The sequence below is a fragment of the Podarcis filfolensis genome (genome assembly GCF_964270895.1).
Source record: "Podarcis filfolensis genome assembly, chromosome: 4".
In the NCBI taxonomy this organism is placed as follows: domain Eukaryota; kingdom Metazoa; phylum Chordata; class Lepidosauria; order Squamata; family Lacertidae; genus Podarcis; species Podarcis filfolensis.
Genome location: NC_139607.1, coordinates 70,786,756 through 70,804,748, shown reverse-complemented (window position 1 = coordinate 70,804,748; position 17,993 = coordinate 70,786,756). Strand labels below are relative to the sequence as shown.

The following is a 17,993-nucleotide window of genomic DNA, read 5'->3' as shown; positions in this document are numbered from 1 at the left end:
TATATGTGCCTGTGTGTGTTTATCCTCTGTATTTAATTCAAAGTCATTGGGCTGCACATGGCACCTTCCTATACTATGTGTTTTACTTCAAGCCTAGTAAAAGCTTTTGGAGTCCCTGCTTTCACACTGGAGACATACCTATATTTTTTTTGGGGGGGGAATGTATGGGCTTTTCTGGTCAAAGTACTGTGAGGGGATGATTAAGTCATAGCTAAATGGGAAATTGCACCCAAGCAGCTTGGCTGGAGTGGGTCTGGCCATCACAGGTTGAAGAAATTGGTTGTTGCAAATTAAAGTGCCAGATTTTGACGAATGTATTAAGATTGAATGGTTTAGTTGTGGTTTCTCAAAGCTGTAATATGAAAAATATAAAAATGTTAGCATATATCACATAAATCTGTTTAGTTCTGCAGAAATTCTCATGAACAGAGGTAGCATGAAAAATAAAAATAAAAAGATTTGCTTGGGTCTGAAATATCCACATAAGTAGGGGCCAGTGGTGCTTACTTGAACTCCTGAGTGCTGAGTCACTGCTGTTTTCAGGAAGGAGAGGGACGAGGAGGCAGGGAGATCAGTGCTGGGCAAATGAACTGGCACAGCCAATACAGCTATCCTGGTGGTACATTTGCACCACACAAATCTCCCTGCTGCCTCACCTTACAATAAATAGCTGTAACTCAGCTGGTATTTTTCTTGAAACCTCTTTCAGAATTTCATCCCTATCATTATTTATTGCTAGTAGTGACTGAGCTAGCAAATCAAACCAACATTAACTTAATTGTCAAACCTGAGCCAGATTTCAAACAAATTAGGTAATGGCAACTTAATTCACCCCATTACAATATTTTAACTTACAAAACAACAGAACTATAAGCTTTGACATGACAGCAAAATCTAATTTGGTGTTTAGAAGCTGTTTTTAATCTCAGACTGTTACTTGCGATTACGAATGGAATTATATTGCATTACAAGTTCTAAGATTATATAAGAATGAATGCACACGAACAACACATGTTCTGTTTTTGTGAACTGCATGTCCAAGTCCGTCAGAAGAAAGCTTGATCCATGCTGTGGAATAAAATAGTTATAGGAAAGTACATAGCAATTACCCGGTACAATCTTTGGCTCTTCCAGATGGGGAGGGATTTGGGGCTTGGAAACTGGGATTTTTGTTTTACTGGGAGCTGAAAGGAATAAAAACGAAAAGGTCATTTGTATGTGCCCTAAGAAAGCAGCACAGATAGCACCGAGAGCTTAAAATGAGGGGGAGTCCTTCATGACCAGTGTTGTGTGCTCACCTAAGTCCAAAACTACATAGGAGTATCCCAAACAAACAGTTACTGAGATACCAAGAACTGCATGGCATATACAACAGGCTTACGCTATCCCTGTGTGATTATTTTCTTTTCGATCCTTCCCCCTTAAAAATAAAGCCGTATTACAAACTAGTCTGGGAGACTCAAAAGTAGTTTGCCAAAGGTCATGGAGGGGCTGCTACTTGAGTTAAAAAAATTATTCTGTGCATATTTTGAAGCAAATCTTAGCAAGTCAGACTGGTCAGTCTGCACAGGGTTATAGGCATGGCCCCTTGGGCTCACAGAACTAGTCTCACCGTTTTTTGGAACTTGATCAATATATGAAGAAAATAACCTATTTCCCTGGGATGCCTGCAAACCGCTATGCATTTTTCTTTCAGCAGTTTCCTGTCCAACCAACAGCACAGATCACCTGTTTTTCAAAGATAAGTTCCTGAATGCTAACCTTGCCTTCCCCACTCCTCCTCTATGATTGTGGGGTTGGGGATATTGTTTTGCTTTTTCTCAGACCCCAGAGATAGTAAGCATCATAAAAAACTGAAGCACCAATATTGTGTTTTGTGCTGCGTTCAAAGGTCCCACTCCAGTGTTTTGGCACCCTGACAGACTCCCAAATACTGAATGCATGCAGAGAACCAACACTGGGAAGTACCTGTGTACATTTGCATCTGCCAGATCCTACAGGGGATGCAGATACAAAAGTCTGCTTCACCATATTTTTTGCACTCATGTAGAATTGTTAGGAGGGGACGCGGGTGGCGCTGTGGTTTAAACCACAGAGCCTAGGACTTGACGATCAGAAGGTCGGCGGTTCGAATCCCCGCGACGGGGTGAGCTCCTGTTGCTCAGTCCCTGATCCTGCCAACCTAGCAGTTTGAAAGCACGTCAAAGTGCAAGTAGATAAATAGGTACCGCTCCGGCGGGAAGGTAAACGGCGTTTCCGTGCGCTGCTCTGGTTCGCCAGAAGTATTTTAGTCATGCTGGCCACATGACCCAGAAGCTGTATGCCGGTTCCCTCAGCCAATAAAGCGAGATGAGCGCCGCAACCCCAGAGTCGGTCACGACTGGACCTAATGGTCAGGGGTCCCTTTACCTTTACCTAGAATTGTTAGGACTAAACTGAAGCATCCCTGACTTTGTCGCCCTGCTTGTGAGCTATGAAAAGTCTGACTTCCAGCCCAGGGGGTGGGCTGAAAAAGTCCATAGTACATTTTCCCTCTAATGTTCTAACTAGGCAGATGAGTGGCATAGGAGAGGAAGGGGAAAGCAAAGAACTGACTCTGTTCTGTAGCTTTCAACAGTCTATTTGCAGTCCATTCCATGTGGCCCCTATTTAGTAGACCAACCATCTATAGAATAAATGGAGGCATATACAGAGTTATTTAACTATTACAATTATTTATCTGTCACTTCATGAAAACCTAATTAATTATTACCCTGTGTTGTTCTTGGCAATTCAGGGGTTTTATAAATTTTAAGTGTAGTGGCTTCCCATTGAGGTTCTTTTTCTGCTGATGAAAAAAGAAAAGAGAGAGAGCAATAAATCATGCGGAAATTAGACAGTTCTTCATAAAAGATGTTTAAAGTTAGATCTATTTTCCATTTCCCAGAATATGATTACTTGCAATTAATATAAAAATAGGGTTCTTTCTGATTCCTGCATGGTTTTCTTATTATAACTGTTTTCACCGAAAGATTTTATGAATATGAATATATGAGGTAGCGCGCAAAGACTGAAGCCTACACAAAGTTGACCCAAAAGGGTTTTGTATTTCCTCAAACCAACAACATAGCTTTTTTCAAACAGGCTAACTTTGAATTCAAACAACATCAATAATTACAATCCATGGCATGAATTGTTATTACCATGTTTAGATTCTGGTATTTTGGGATGGGCAGAAGGTTTAGGTGTAGAAGGAACCAATTCTGTTTCCGGCAGAGCTGAAAGACACAGGTTGTGTTATAGATTTTTGCTTCTTACTGTCTTTTTTAATTTTCTTCCTAGGAAATTAGAATCAAATAAACTAAAGTGAAGGTGAAACAGGATGTTTAAAAATTGTAAATTTGTTGCAAAAAATATACCTCTTAAAGCCTCAAACAACAGCAAAATCATATTTGTCTATTCTTTTCCAGTAACTCACCAGATGACTTTAAGAAAGCCATTCTCCCTCATGCCCAGGTGATCTATCTATAGGAATAACAATATTAGCCTACCTTACCAAGTTGTTTTAAGGATTACAAATATAACGTATGTGAAGTACTTTGGACTCTCTCAAGTGCCATCAATTACATATACTGTTAAATAGTATTTTCATTACTCATGTAATGGTTGATTATGCTGATTATGTAATGCTAGAATTGATGCATAATTGACAAGGCTTGTGGTAGCTCTCACAAGAAATATGTGTGGAGAAAATTAGTAAAGCCGGTATAAAAATTATAGAATGCTACATGCCAATTCATAATCATAGGTAAAAGAAGGACTTTTCCATATACTTCTGGATAACAAATTTAGAATGCTAAGTCAAATACAGTGGTACCTCAGTTTAAGAACAGTCCTGTTTGTGAACGATTCGGTTTACGAACTCCGCGAAACCAGAAATAGTGTCTTTGTTTGAGAACTTTACCTCGGTGTAAGAACAGAATCTGAACGGTGGAAGGGCACCGGCAGCAGGAGGCCTCATTAGGGAAAGTGCGCTTCAGTTTAAGAACGGTTTTGGTTTAAGAACGGACTTCCGGAAGGGATTAAGTTTGTAAACTGAGATACCACTGTACAGATATAACAATAAATTATTATTTTGTGTGTGTGAAGTGAACATGCTACAGGAGGAAGAAAATTTAAAGGTTCTTTTTGTGGTTTGGAGCAAATAGTGGTTTCAGATTTTGTATAGGAAGTTCTTCAAAGTGTAGTTCAAAACCACAATTTGAACCTTGTATTAACTAGCTATGGTTTAGGTAAACCAAGTTCCCTGACACAAAGGGAAACTGTAGTTTGTTCCAAACCATGGACAGAAGCAGCTTCTGGGGGGAGGGGTGTAGCTGCAGCAGTAGCCTCCTAACAACAGCATAGCTGCTGCTTACTCGGAGGGACAAGGAAGTGGAACAATGGGACATGTGCTGATACACCAGGGGGAGAATTGGTATGGCTCCTCCACTGTATCTCTGCAGCTGTGACCTCAAAACCGCTTTGCCCACAAGGAAAGCTATCTAAAAATCATCCAAATTCAAGTACTATAAATATTTTTTCAAATAAATGTTTTCTTTTTATGTGGATAAGCATTACTTTCCTTCAGAAAAGCAATTTGCTCAATTTGCCATTGGCCTTTTAAAATAGTTGTCACACTTTTGCTGAAAACAGGAAATGGCTGTGTCTATAATTTCTATGAGCCAAATCTTCAAATAACAACAGCAAGCACATTTGCCCACACTGTTTCACAAATGCTCATTGTTAAATTGATCAAAGGACAGATATTTCAATGGGCATCAGTTCAACGAGCAATTTCAATTAAGAGCAATAATGTTTTCAGATTTCAAGAATTAATGCTGTAGCTGTAAGCCAAATACTACACTTGAAATTACACTCTGTTTTTATTATTTGCAGTGGTGAAAAATGGCAATAAAAAATATTTTCAGGGCTCTTCAGGGACTGAATTTTAATGCAAGTTATACAACTTTTCCAGGAAATGAATGTTACCTGGAGCAGCTTTTAATTGTTCAGTAATTCTAGAAGTTTTAGGTGTATTCTGCTTCAAAGGTGGTTGATTAGTGGCTAGAAAAAGAAGAGAATTCAAACTGAACAGAAAAAGACAAATATAACTAAAAGTTACCAATCTTGAAGTGAAATATTTCCTATTCATTGATAAAACAAATTTTTTTAATGTGAAAATAGAAAGATTGGGTTGGGGTGAGAACCTATCAAATTCAAAACAGAAGGTCAGTTATCACCAAATACACTAAACACATTTAGTAACGACTCATGTACAAAACTGGCAGTAACAGCCCCTATTTCAACAGAAAGATGGCAAAAGGGAAGAGGGCACACCCACAAACTCTTCTGAGCTTGATTGTATAAGCCTCAGTAATACAACATGGACTATTCAATGGAAAATAAACTCTTAATGCATGAGATCTGGAAAGCAGAAAAAGCTAGAAATAAATTTCAAATTAATCATCAATAGTTGCATACATTGATTTCATGTTCATAATCAATGTATCTAAAACAAAAGTGCAAATTTCTTTGATTGTAATATAGATTTGTGAACAATCTGCATTTCATTACCAAACCCAGGTTCAATAGCTCTTGAGAAAAAAATAAACAGAAGAAATGTTTTTTGGTGTGAATCAAAATTTATCACAGTACTCAGATTTATCCCAGAAAAGTAGTAACTGATAGTAATTTAGCATGCAATCCTAACCATGTCTATGCAGAAGTTACTCCTACTGAATTCAATGAGGCTTACTGCCAGGTACTGTAAGTAGGGATAGGATTGATGCTCTAGTAGCTATTGCACAGTTGAACAGAGAAGAGTTTTAAAAATGCCATCTGTAGTGTATACATAAAGTGAGTATTTAATTACCGGGGCTCACATGCCATCCTTCTGGAGTGGCAGAAGTCTTCCATTTAAAAGGAATAAATGGTGTTTCAGATGAAGCTGAAAAGAGCATCATGGTTACATTTAAAATCCTTCAAAATTTAAACAAACCGTTCATGCAACACTCTTGCAATGATGAACAGAATGGAATGGACTGGCAAGGCTGATGAAAGTGATGGAGTTGTAGACCACATTGCACTGATCTTAAGCATAACTCAGTGCTCCAGTGACAAGTGACAATTTTCCTCAAAGACAGTTGTGCAAAGAGATGGATAATAATAATAATAAAAAGAAATGATAGGAAGCCCATGCAGCTTTCGTAACTGAAATTAAAAATAAAAGTATGAACCATGTTTCTACAAAGGTTTGGAGACTTTGTAGAAGCTAGAAGTGTGATAAAAGGTGAGTATGGAAAGGATGGTGGTTATTTTATTCTGAAAGAAATGGATTCACGTGGAATGAAAATGTTTCTGATGAAACATGACACACAGTATGACCATTCACGTTGAAAAAGAGCATTACCCTGTGGTGTCTTTGGCCAGTCAAGAGGCTTGGATGTTTTTGGTGTGAAAGATTCCAGGGTGGGTTCATTTGTTACTGCTGGAAGAAATGTTGACAAGTATAAGAAGAAAAGCCAGCTTGGTGGGGGGAAAAGTTTCTGCAGGAGGAAAGCTATTTTTCTGTAGGAAAAACCTGAAGGGTTTCCTTGACTATTGGCCATTGTTTTTAGTTTACCAGTTTAGGAGGTGTTACAGATGAAGTCATCTGTTTAAATCACACTGTATGAAAGATTTCCTTCTTCGTAGTGTATGCGGATTTGAACAAATGCTGAGTGGCCATCTGTTTAATTCCTGCCTGCCCGCCCACCCATACTGTAATTGTTTTGGATTATATCTTGGTATCTGAATCAGTGCCACACAGAAAAACTTAAGGTTTTATTAACGACTCAACTGAAGTGACATTATCCAAGCAAAGTGGAATACCACAAGCAGCAACACTGTAATAAGCAACATAGTCTACTAAAAGTTACTGTGCAATGTAAACACGTAAACTCAGAAAATCTCAGTTTGCGTGACTTGCTTCCAGGTAACTGTGTAGCCTTAACCTAGCAGTGAGAACATATGGGGCACTTTGAAGTCCCATTCCGGTCAACTAAGGTGGTCACCTATATTAGCAGAAATCCCCTCTTCTACTTACAGGAACAGAAACCCTGCTCTCTTTTGCATTTGGCCACACTGGTTCCAGTAGAAGAGACTTAAGACATAAGACTTAACTCTAAGACTATTTATTTTCTGTTTTCTTTCCTATGTTTATAGCTTGTTCTATTTTATCTGGATAAGCTGCCTTGAGTCTCACTGGGAAAAAGATGAGATATAAATAAATATAACTATATTTTTAATACAGTCATACCACAGAAGTTGAACAGAATCCCTTCTGGATGTCCGTTTGACTTCCAAAATGTTCGACTTCCAAAGCGCAGCTTCTGATTGGCGGCAGGAAGCTCCTGCAGCCAATCAGAAGCCCTGTCAGATGTTTGGCTTCCGAAAGAACGTTAGAAAACCGGAACACTCACTTCCGGGTTTTGATCCTTCAGGAGCTGGAACATTCGACTTGCAAGACGTTCGGGAGCTGAGGTACAACTGCACTATTATTATCCACATCATATAGGGGGCCTTAAATATAGCCTAAAACAGGCAGGCCTTGAACCTCTAGGAATTTACAGCATATTTACAGGAATTTACAGGAATTTACACACTGGGAAAAACAGAAGGTGTATAAGGGAGAACAACAGGAAACTCCCCCAAAGCCACCAGGAAACCATCTGGATCCATCAGCCTGCTGAGGTTGACCATCTTAATCAGTCCCCCACCCCTGCAGAGGCTTTGAGTTCTAAACCCCACAAGGCAATGGTTTGACCATGGCAACAGAACTATAGAGCCCTCCACTCTAAGATCACCATTATACAATCAAACACAGAAAACCAGTCCAGAGTGTTCTCTGCAGCATGGGTAGGGCCAGAAATTACTTAGGACAGACCCATGCTTGTCATGGAGGACATGAAATCCTGAGGCATTCTTGAGGGGAACCTCAGTGTGAATATTAAAGTCCTCCAGCACAACCAGCCAGGGGGACTCCAACACCAACCCTGAAAGCACGCCAGCTAGCTCAGGAAGGGAGACTATTGATCAGTGGGGTGGGTGGTACACAAACAGAATCCTTAATCTGTCCTGGTTACCCATTTCAGATACACTCTTGAACCCAGCAGATTGTGGGAGAGGACACCTGGTCAGGGGGATGCAACCCGCTATGTGCAGGTGTAATTTGCCACACTGTGAGGATGGCATTATCTGGAATTGTAGTCTGTAGATTTTGCTCTCTAAATTCAGTTTCAGATAGAGTCATTCCTCAGAAGATTCTGCAAACAGAAATTCTAATGACATAGAAGAAGTATTGAGAGCTGGCGCCTAAGAACACCCCCCCAGCTTCTCATTTAAGAACAGTTTTACTGATTTCAGTGAAACTATTCTGAAGTAAGTACAGCAGTCTGAAGACTGCAGTCTTAATTCCATGGATAGGATGCAATGGTATACCTGGTTCGGAGTCTGATTTGTCAATCACATCAGATCTTCTGGGGCTTGAAAGATCAGGTTGTGTTTTGCTGAAAACTAAAAATAATAAATTGATAGCAGTTGTAATTATGATTTCTTTTAAATCTAATTTTTATTTTCTGAGGTGGCTTGTATATAACTAGTATCAATAATAAGAGTATTTTTTTGGAAAAAGCTTTTGATTTGGTTGTTTTTTAACTAATAAAGTTTAAAAGCATTCAAAAATGACAATATCTTAATGAAGATGTCTTTGAGGATCTTAAACTAAGGGGAAGAAGAGTTTGGATTTGATATCCTGCTTTATCACTACCCGAAGGAGTCTCAAAGCGGCTAACATTCTCCTTTCCCTTCCTCCCCCACAACAAACACTCTGTGAGGAGAGCGGGGCTGAGAGACTTCAGAGAAGTGTGACTAGCCCAAGGTTGCCCAGCAGCTGCATGTGGAGGAGCGGAGACGCGAACCTGGTTCCCCAGATTATGAATCTACCGCTCTTAACCACTACACCACACTGGCTCTCAAAGGAGAATACCTTTTCTTTTGAAAAACTACACTCATCTCTCGCAAACAGAAAAGGGGAATCCAATATTTTTCTTCTTCTTCAGACATGGACACATAGGATATTTTAAAGGTTTCACAAACATGTTGAGGTCAGTATCTTTTGCTGAATATTTATATTTAAAATACATATTAATTTCAGGAGAACAACATCAGATCCACTTTGCTTTCCCTTGTGGAAATCAATTTACATGGTACCTGTGCTATGTTGCCCTGCAAATGGCAGGTAGGAGAAGGCACTAAGTAGGAGTTACAGAAGTCCCTAGACCCTATCTGTCAACTACAGTAAAATAGAAAAATCATCTGTACAAACCTACATAGTGCCCTATTGCCTACTAGCAAGTGATGCAAAGGGACAGGTGAGTTTCACCTTTGGATAGAATATTCTATACATGAGCTACATATTAGAATTACATTTTGCACTATTCAACTAGCAAGTAAACATACAGGGTGTTAGGCATGCCAAAGGGGTTTGAGGTGCCCAGTGGAAATTTTAACCTTTTTTAAAAAACGAATAGCAGATCTCTGTAGGGAATAGCAGCTCCTTCACTTTCAAAAACCAGATTGCCATTTGGCAGGGGGAATTGCTGTACTAGAAAAACAAGTTCGAAGCTTCCATGCGGACATGGAACTCATTGTGCAGGGCTTTGGATTCCAGCCACAATGTGCTTCTAGGGTATGTGTTTGTGTGGCGTGTGCATGTCTGTTCCCATCCTCTCTTTTTTTTTTAAATAAATTTTATTAGTTTTCATCAAATTATACATTTCATCCCGAATATAACAAATCATAGCTGTTTTGGACTTCCTTCCGCGTCTCTGACAATCATCCATATTTATACCTTTCGTACACATTCCCTTTTTTCGTATTGCCAGTATTCCTCCTTATTCCTAATATTTCTAATAAACAATACTTATTTATTTTTTACAGTGCCTCTTGAAATCCTGCTAGTGTTGTGTTAATACCACATGTATTTTTCAGATAGTCCACAAATTTTTCCCAGTCCTCAATAAACTTTTGATCTTTACTATATCTAATTTTCCCAGTTAGTTTATCCAGTTCTGCATAGTCTGTCAATTTTAGTCTCCATTCTTCTACTGTCGGTATCTCTTCTTGTTTCCACTTCTGGGCCAACACAATTCTGGCTGCCGTTACTGCATATTGGAAAAGCTTGCAGTCCTTCCTTCTTATGTCCTTTCCTACTATCCCTAAAAGAAAAGCTTCGGGTTTTTTCACAAAAGTGTATCTTAACATTTTTTTCAACTCATTATATATCAGTTCCCAAAAGCTTCTCACCTTCTTACATTCCCACCATTGGTGGAAGAACGTCCCTTCTTTTTCTTTGCATTTCCAACATTTGTTATCAACCTTATACATCTTTGCTAATTTTACAGGTGTCATATACCATCTATAAAACATTTTCATCACATTCTCTTTCAGTAACGTACAAGCCGTGAATCTTATGTTCTCTTTCCACAGTTTTTCTGTTCCCATCCTCTCTTAGCCCCATCTAGCATTCGAATTATGCACAATCTGGAATGGTGGGGAAGAGCTGGATGGGGTGCAGCAGGTTTGCACAGACTACCTGTTCTCCAGGCTATTCTGTGCTGAGAACAGGGGAACATAAATACCTGAACTGAGCCCTAAGGGGGACCTTTCATCTAGGTGCACTGTGCCTATATGGGGAAGGACTGGACACCCAATGTTGTGGCCCAATGCCTTTTACAGGATTAAAACAGCAACAACCAAAAAATCTAACCAAGTGCTTCCCCCCAAGATTACCCCCCAATGGTTGTGTTTGCTTATGATACACACCTCCATAGTCTTATGGTGACTGAGTCAGTGATGTGGTTATTGATACACCTAACATTAAAGCAATAAAAGGCACTAATTGCATCTCACACTATCTTACACTGCTGTGTCACATTTCAACTCTGAAGAAGCAATTCAGCATTTTTTGAATGAAAATGCATTGTGTTTTCCTTTTTTCAAGTCCTTCACTTTCCCATGGGGCAGGCCTCCTACCATGTATCAATACATTTTTCTCCTATCATTTCCTAGTATTTAGTTGTTAAAAACATTTATGCTATATATGGTTTTGCATACTTTCCATGCGGAAAAGTTACTCCTCCTTTTCGTTTCATGCAGATGTTTTTGTAGCGGTTGGCTGGCCTTATTACAATCAACACCGCAAGCCTTAGGCTTTAAAACCACCCACAAAAATCAGAGGACAACAAAAAAGCCCTTTATACCACAAAGCCAAGAAGAGGTTCACTCTGAGGACAAGTGTAGGGAAGTACGGTATTAATGGAATAAATAATGTTCAAGACAGGAGAAGATATCCTATAAATAACTCTCATTTATGAAGTCAGAGGTAAAAAGGGAAAACAACCACCACTAATAACTGGTGAGTATTTAAGGGCAATCTACCACATGGAGGTAATAGAACTGTAGAACTGGAAGGAATCCCTAATGTCATTTAGTCCAGCCCGCTGCTATGCAGGAATCTCAACTAATTCATGCCCAGGACTTCATCAGCATACTAGCTGATGTGGAAAGGGAACCAATTTTCTTGTATCAAGCTACAAACATTGCCTACTGACAAAAAACAACTCTCCACCCAAACCATTGGGATGTTTTAACTTTTCATTCAGATGTAATTCACTATGAAAACAAATTTCAGCATATAAAATTGAATTAAAGGATAATGACCCATTAGAACGAGCAGGCTGCAATTATCAAATACAGTCTGTGGTCACTCTCAGGCTCTGTATCTGTATTTTACCACAAAGCCAAAAGAAAATTTAGACCATGCCTTCTGAGGTCCTTAGACACATTTTTGGCATCAAGGAAATCAAAATAACAATGTTGACTAAGGCAGCTCAGAAATGGTGTCTATTCTTTCTTCCAGAATCTCCGTCACACCTAACCCAGTTTCCAGTGCTTCCAGCTATTGCTCCTGCTTCCATGCAGAATCCTTGACCTACTATTCCTTTAATGCTGTGCCTGTACCTATGAAATTTTACCTCTCTTCTTTGCCATGCACACAGTTATAGGCCTTGATTTCACATTGTCCTCTGAATTAGAAGAATCCTCTACTAGTTTGCCTATCCAAACACCTTCTGGTTTAATCTCAGTGTTCACATGGTTGATTAACCATATTTCTCTCTCTCTCTTTTTTGGTATTGCTGTTTTATTGAAATATTTTCATTGGTTTTGTCCCGAGATGTAAAGTTGAATGTGCAAGTTAAATGCATATACATTACAGGCTTGATGTACGTGCATTTTTGTAAATGTTATTTGGCTGGAGAACTGCACTGCAAAATTTGGAGGAGTGCAAATTTTGAAAGATGGCTGTGTTTCAGTTTGCGTGTTGTTTTGGAAAGTGTGAATTTTGTAGGTGCACTTTTACATGCAACATGAATTGAATGCCTGCTCAGGACAACACGTCGGTACAAAATTAATTAGTGCCAGGAGGCTAGGTTCTGAGCAATCAGGAAACTGCAATGGTCAGGGGTTTGTTTGTTTTTTGCTTTTTAGGAAAACAGAAAGCTGTTCACAAAGACCAGACAATGGAGATATTGAAAATCAGAAAACCATGTGCCATGTTAGAGTCACACAATACGTGTGTTCTCTATGTGTCCTGGAACAGATGAATTAATAGGAAATTTCATAATATGTTCCATAAAGAAAGCAAAGAAAGTTTAAGAACACATTTTGACAAGGGACTGCAAGATATTTAAAAATGTATCTCCAATCTGAATTCTGTGGTATAAAAAGCTAAACAGTCCACCACATAAACTCACGATCTGCTTCACTAACTTTCGGAGTTCATATTTCCTACTTCATATACTGTGCTGAGCATTTCCCTCCTCATCAGTCCTTTTATTCTAGAAAAAATGTGCTGGTACTCACCATAAAGTTGTTACAGTTAAGCACCACAACTTTAACCATTGTTTTTTTCTAGAAAAAAATGGTGCTGGTACTGTGTACTCTTGAGTACATCCAGAAAAAATCGCTGCTCCTCATAGAAGCGAATGGGAGCCCCTGTGCTGAGGGGTCACGTCCAAGAAACATCAAGAATAGACTTTAGGTCACATCTGATATTACCAGTTTCACTCCTGGGAATAAGCTACAAGTTACTCCCATGATTAAATCTGTATTAGGACAGACACTCATGTCTAGACATAAGCCAGAGTTAGAGAAACATATATTTGCTTGTCTCATGAGCAGACATGAGTGTGAGTCCTTCCAACATTATAATTTCATCAATAGGATGACCAACAAGGAAAAAATTATGGGGACAAGTCATGTACACTACATGAAATAGGAACCCTTTTCCATATAATTTTAGGGTGATGTCTACTTTGTTATTTTTAGAGGGAAAAGTGATTTAAAAAATCTTAATTTTTTTTAGAAGAAATTCTAAAAACATATGGAAGGGAGAATTCTGTATAATGTTGCATGCATTATACAGAAAATGCCCACCATCCGCAAACCAAATTAATTTATGTCAATTGAATTAAAGGATTTGTTTGCAAATATGGCAAACTTGGATAAATGGTTCATTGCCAACAGAAAGTACACAAGCAACCTTGGAGATTTTACAAGGAAAAAGTTGCATGATTCATAGCTCTTGGCTAAAGGAACTAGGTTTTCCCTTTTTGCATAAATGAAGAGCTATCAGAGTTCTGTGCAAAATATAACAACCATCTTAACAAAGGCATCTTTTCAGAAACTTAAACCTCACCATAAATTGGCCACCCAGAGTGTTTCTAAATGAAAAGAAATGTCTCCCTCCGGTATACTTTAAATACTGCAGAGGAAATCCAGGGAAAATTTCAATGAAGCCTTCCAAGAAAGTGTGCTTGAAATAGTAACTAAAATGCCAGGTAAATAGTAAAACCTGATGGACTGACTTCTGATATTATGAAGGAATTTGTGGATCTCAGACTCAAGTAAATTAATTTAAGAAAAGAAAAATTAAATTATGAAGGTGATTGTTCTTGTTATGTGATCAATATCCACATTAAGAGTAAAGCGTGCCTTGGAAACTTGAACATACAAAAAATCTGCAATCAAAATAAGCCATAACTTCTATAAGCCGGAAGGACTAGGAGATCCCAATCAAGGATTTGCCAGATTGTTGGCATGTCCAATTTGACAATGGTGATCACCTCTTTGGGATGTAAAAAGGGCATGGAATCCAGCTTGCCTCCATGCAAGTGCCAGACTAGCAGTTCACAAACAGTTCAGGAGTGCTGACAGAACACACCCACCCAGATGTGCTGGCTCCCACCATTGGCCACTGGCACCAACGGGAGTTTCCCTCCAATGTTAAAGTACAACTTTGTGGGGTAGGTGTAGGAGGAAAGGTTTTGATTATGACTGGTCTCTCCAGTGGCTCTTATTTACCATAAAAACAATACACGCACTGTTAAAACATGTGATTGCATGATGTGTCGTTTGGCCCATGCTCAATCACATTATTTGAAACTGTGTCTTGGGCACTAAGATCCTCTTCAGCATGTTCTGCAAACATACTGTTTTCCCTTCTAAGATAAAAGGGAGTTCCTAATACCTCAACGGGACTTTTATGACAGCAACAATAGCATCCTGATGGCTTCTTTCTTGCCAGTTCAATATGTAAGGGACAAGGTGTCTCAAAGACCTACAGCTCTTTCCACCAAAGCAGCTTGCAGGCAGATAATAACTGTTGGTTTAATAGGGTAGCCATGTGTTCTACTTTACAGAGGACGGTCCTCTGTTGGAAGGACTGCCAGAGGACAACCCTCTGTTTCGAGGAACGCTCTATATGAGGGTTGTCCAGTCCAAATCTGGTTCAAAGATAAGTAATTATAAAAAGGGAGAGCAAAAGTCTTGACAATGCCCATCAGCAGTTTGCTGGTCAGCAGACTGACAAACAAGTCATCTAATGTCTTCTTCGTTAAGGTGAGATTTATTGTATTACTATTTAAATTCTAGATTTTTTTCCCTTCTAAATTTGTGCCTATGTATATAATTTCCCCCCTATGCAAATTGATAGTGTGGGGCCACCAATCTGCATCAGGGTCATATCAGAGGGGGGAAATTAAAGCTCACTTACCCCCTCCATGCTAAAATCCTAATCCAGATTGCTCCTCCTGCACTGGCAATTTTGTACTTAAGGGCAAAGATGTGGAGCTAATGTAGTATCTCGTCTGGACAGCTTGTTTGACGCTGCCAGCTGAGCTGCCACAAATTGCCCAGAAATCCTGTTTGAGCCTACTGAAATCTTGTCCTCTTCCTCTGCATTACCCACAATGTGGAAATACTATGGAAGTGCTGCTCAGCTGAATGTGCTTATGATTATGGGCACCAACATTTATGTGGTCTCCCCATATTACTTTTCCTTATGTGCATATAAACTTGAGAGATTTAGGCTTATTGTTGCATTTTACTTACTTATTTATTTTTGTCCGGAGTACCAAACTATTCAAATAACACCTGTCCTGAAAAAGGCAACGTAGGAGAAAAATAATAATAATTACCCAGCCTTGTTGGTGTGGCTTTTGGAGCAGGTGGCTGGGGTGCTGAAGGAACTGGCTGCATTTCACTTGAAGCTATAGTGAAAGAAATGGCCAAACCTTTATATAGAGCATCGGTGCAAAATTCACCTTACAAGTCTGTAAGACCCCATTATCATACAGGGCGTTCTGGGGACATAATTTTGCAAATTACAGAAAGATAATTGAAAGAAGTGGAAATTGGTTGCATCATAATCCATCATGTACAGAACCAAAGAAAACATTACCATTGCAATATAGCTTTTAAATGAAATATTAAAGAAGTGAAGTTAAAATGATTGTTAGTTGTATTTAAAAAGTTTGCCATTACCCAATGTTTCCGTGGGCATTTGAAGTGTGTGAGGTGTTTTAGTTTTAGGAATTTCTGGCACCTCGTGTGGAGCTAGAAGTTGGAAAAAGAAAAAGAAGCCCAATGTATCAGTATTCAAAATACTGAAAATAAATACTTACTACTTCATAATTTGGTGTAACAGACAGACAGAAAATCTTATTAATCTCTATGTTTCGGTGATGGTGAACAACCTCACTTGATTAGGCTGTGGTAAGCAACTATTTTGTTTGCTAAGCTCCACTGAATCAATACCAAACAGCAAGACAAAACAGGCCTGAGCTAGTTGCACATATAGACTGACCAAATTACAAGAAGCAAATTTACAAAGACTGAGCCAAATACAGGAGTGATCACACAGGTATGAATCATAACTGAGGTTTTAATTCAAAATAGCTGAAAGTGCCAATAGTAATACTAATAATTTATTATTTATACCCCGCCCATCTGGCTGGGTTTCCCCAGCCACTCTGGGCAACTCCCAACAGAATGTTAATAATAATAACAATAATAAAGTGACAAAACATTAAACATTACAAACTTCCCTAAACCTGCCACAGGGTGAAGATGATGTGGCATGTGAGAACGATTGCGATAATATATACCCAAACCATTATCTTTTATTATAAATATAATAACAACACACACACATTTTGGAAGTTAATTATCTGGTTATTTGTGATTATTTTCATATGTATCTATAAACCTATAGATGTACTCTATGGCTTATGCCTAAGACATTTTCTAATGATTCCAGAAACCTTTTCTTAATAATTAACACATAATTGTCCTAAACGTTATTTTTGGTTCTTTATGATTTTTTCTTTTTCTTTATGAGTGAACCTTTGTGATCTGCATGGTATTTATGGTTCACAGTATTCTCCCTCTCCCTCTGGCTTAATTTAATACTCTATTAAGTCAACCATAAAATAAAAAGGTTTCTATAATATTATTTTTGTGATAAAAAGTAGTATAGATAAACAAAAGGAAAATTAGCAGATAAATTCAGATCATTGCCTGTAGAATAGCTCATATAGACAGACTTGCAAGTAAAATGTTGCTGGATCTTTTTGTAATATTAAAGGCTAATATACATGGAATCCAACTGTTATGTATAAATTTTGCCAATTCTGTCTTTAGAGTGGCATAATTTTATTGGAGATTACTTTATTTCCTATTGTGAGCAATAAAAAACCCGTGGGTTTGACTTTAAATCCTTTTCTGTCTATGCTCAGTATAATTCCTTACAATTTTAAACAAGTGCTAGCAATATATATTATATGAGCCTATTTTTATTGTCTGACATCAATGATGTAAGGAACCATAGATTCACTTTGATACCCAAAGCTTTCCTTTCCATTCAGTAATAATAGCTTTGAATTAATTTCTCAAAGGCCACCCGTTCATAAGATTCCCAACTCTCCATTATGCTTCACATTTAATTTCATCAAAATATATTCTTCTTTATATACTCATCTTATTTAACTAGAACAATTATCTTTAAAATAATGAATGAGAAAGGTGCTTTGCAGGCTTTGTAAAGTTGTGATGATCAGCTTTAACTGAAACAGGTTTACTTATTGATGTCCATACACTCCCCACCACCACATTGCAGTGATTACTTGCTTATTATACGACAGTCATGACTTCAGTAATACAATAAAATTGTTTCTCTTTAACATATATGCACCTACACATACCAGAGGTAGCCTTCAACAGCCCTGTGTCTGCAGCAGAAATACTATGTACAGAGTATTTATCCTGTGTGTCAAGTGGCAATTCAACCAAAGGTTTTGAAGACTCCACTTCCCTTTCAGTGTGAGCTAAAAAAGAGAGAGTTAACATCCTTTCTTTAGACATTCAGGACACTATGGCCACATTATGCAAAGCAGGACAGGGTGATGAAGACAACTTCACAAAGATAATATTTTGTTTTCAATGGAGCTTCCAGACTCCCACTATCTTTGGGTGGTATTCAGCCACATACCTGCAGATTCAGGTTGCACAATTAAAGCTGATTTTGTACTCTT

The 17,993-nt window shown here is 38.4% G+C and overlaps 1 protein-coding gene and 1 long non-coding RNA gene across 51 annotated transcripts in view; both read right to left on the bottom strand.

The window, feature by feature from the left end:
- The window catches only part of ABI3BP (ABI family member 3 binding protein), a 151,790-nt gene that overhangs the window by 61,583 nt on the left and 72,214 nt on the right, over positions 1-17,993 (bottom strand). For 31 of the 50 annotated variants that reach the window (XM_083611404.1, XM_083611402.1, XM_083611435.1 and 28 more), the window contains 10 exons: positions 17,664-17,786; positions 15,946-16,017; positions 15,600-15,671; positions 8,500-8,574; positions 6,431-6,508; positions 5,894-5,968; positions 5,011-5,085; positions 3,183-3,257; positions 2,753-2,827; positions 1,110-1,184 (listed from right to left, as the gene is read on the bottom strand). In XM_083611404.1, coding sequence (XP_083467530.1) covers positions 1,110-1,184; positions 2,753-2,827; positions 3,183-3,257; positions 5,011-5,085; positions 5,894-5,968; positions 6,431-6,508; positions 8,500-8,574; positions 15,600-15,671; positions 15,946-16,017; positions 17,664-17,786 — 795 coding nt within the window. The remainder of the gene's footprint in view (positions 1-1,109; positions 1,185-2,752; positions 2,828-3,182; positions 3,258-5,010; positions 5,086-5,893; positions 5,969-6,430; positions 6,509-8,499; positions 8,575-15,599; positions 15,672-15,945; positions 16,018-17,663; positions 17,787-17,993) is intronic. The other 19 variants (XM_083611424.1, XM_083611448.1, XM_083611403.1 and 16 more) reach the window with 13 other exon arrangements.
- LOC310761679 lies at positions 8,627-15,554 on the bottom strand. Its single transcript, XR_014547663.1, has 2 exons — positions 10,547-15,554; positions 8,627-9,775 (listed from the first exon to the last, which is right to left on the bottom strand). It is a non-coding gene; the product is annotated as an uncharacterized lncRNA (long non-coding RNA).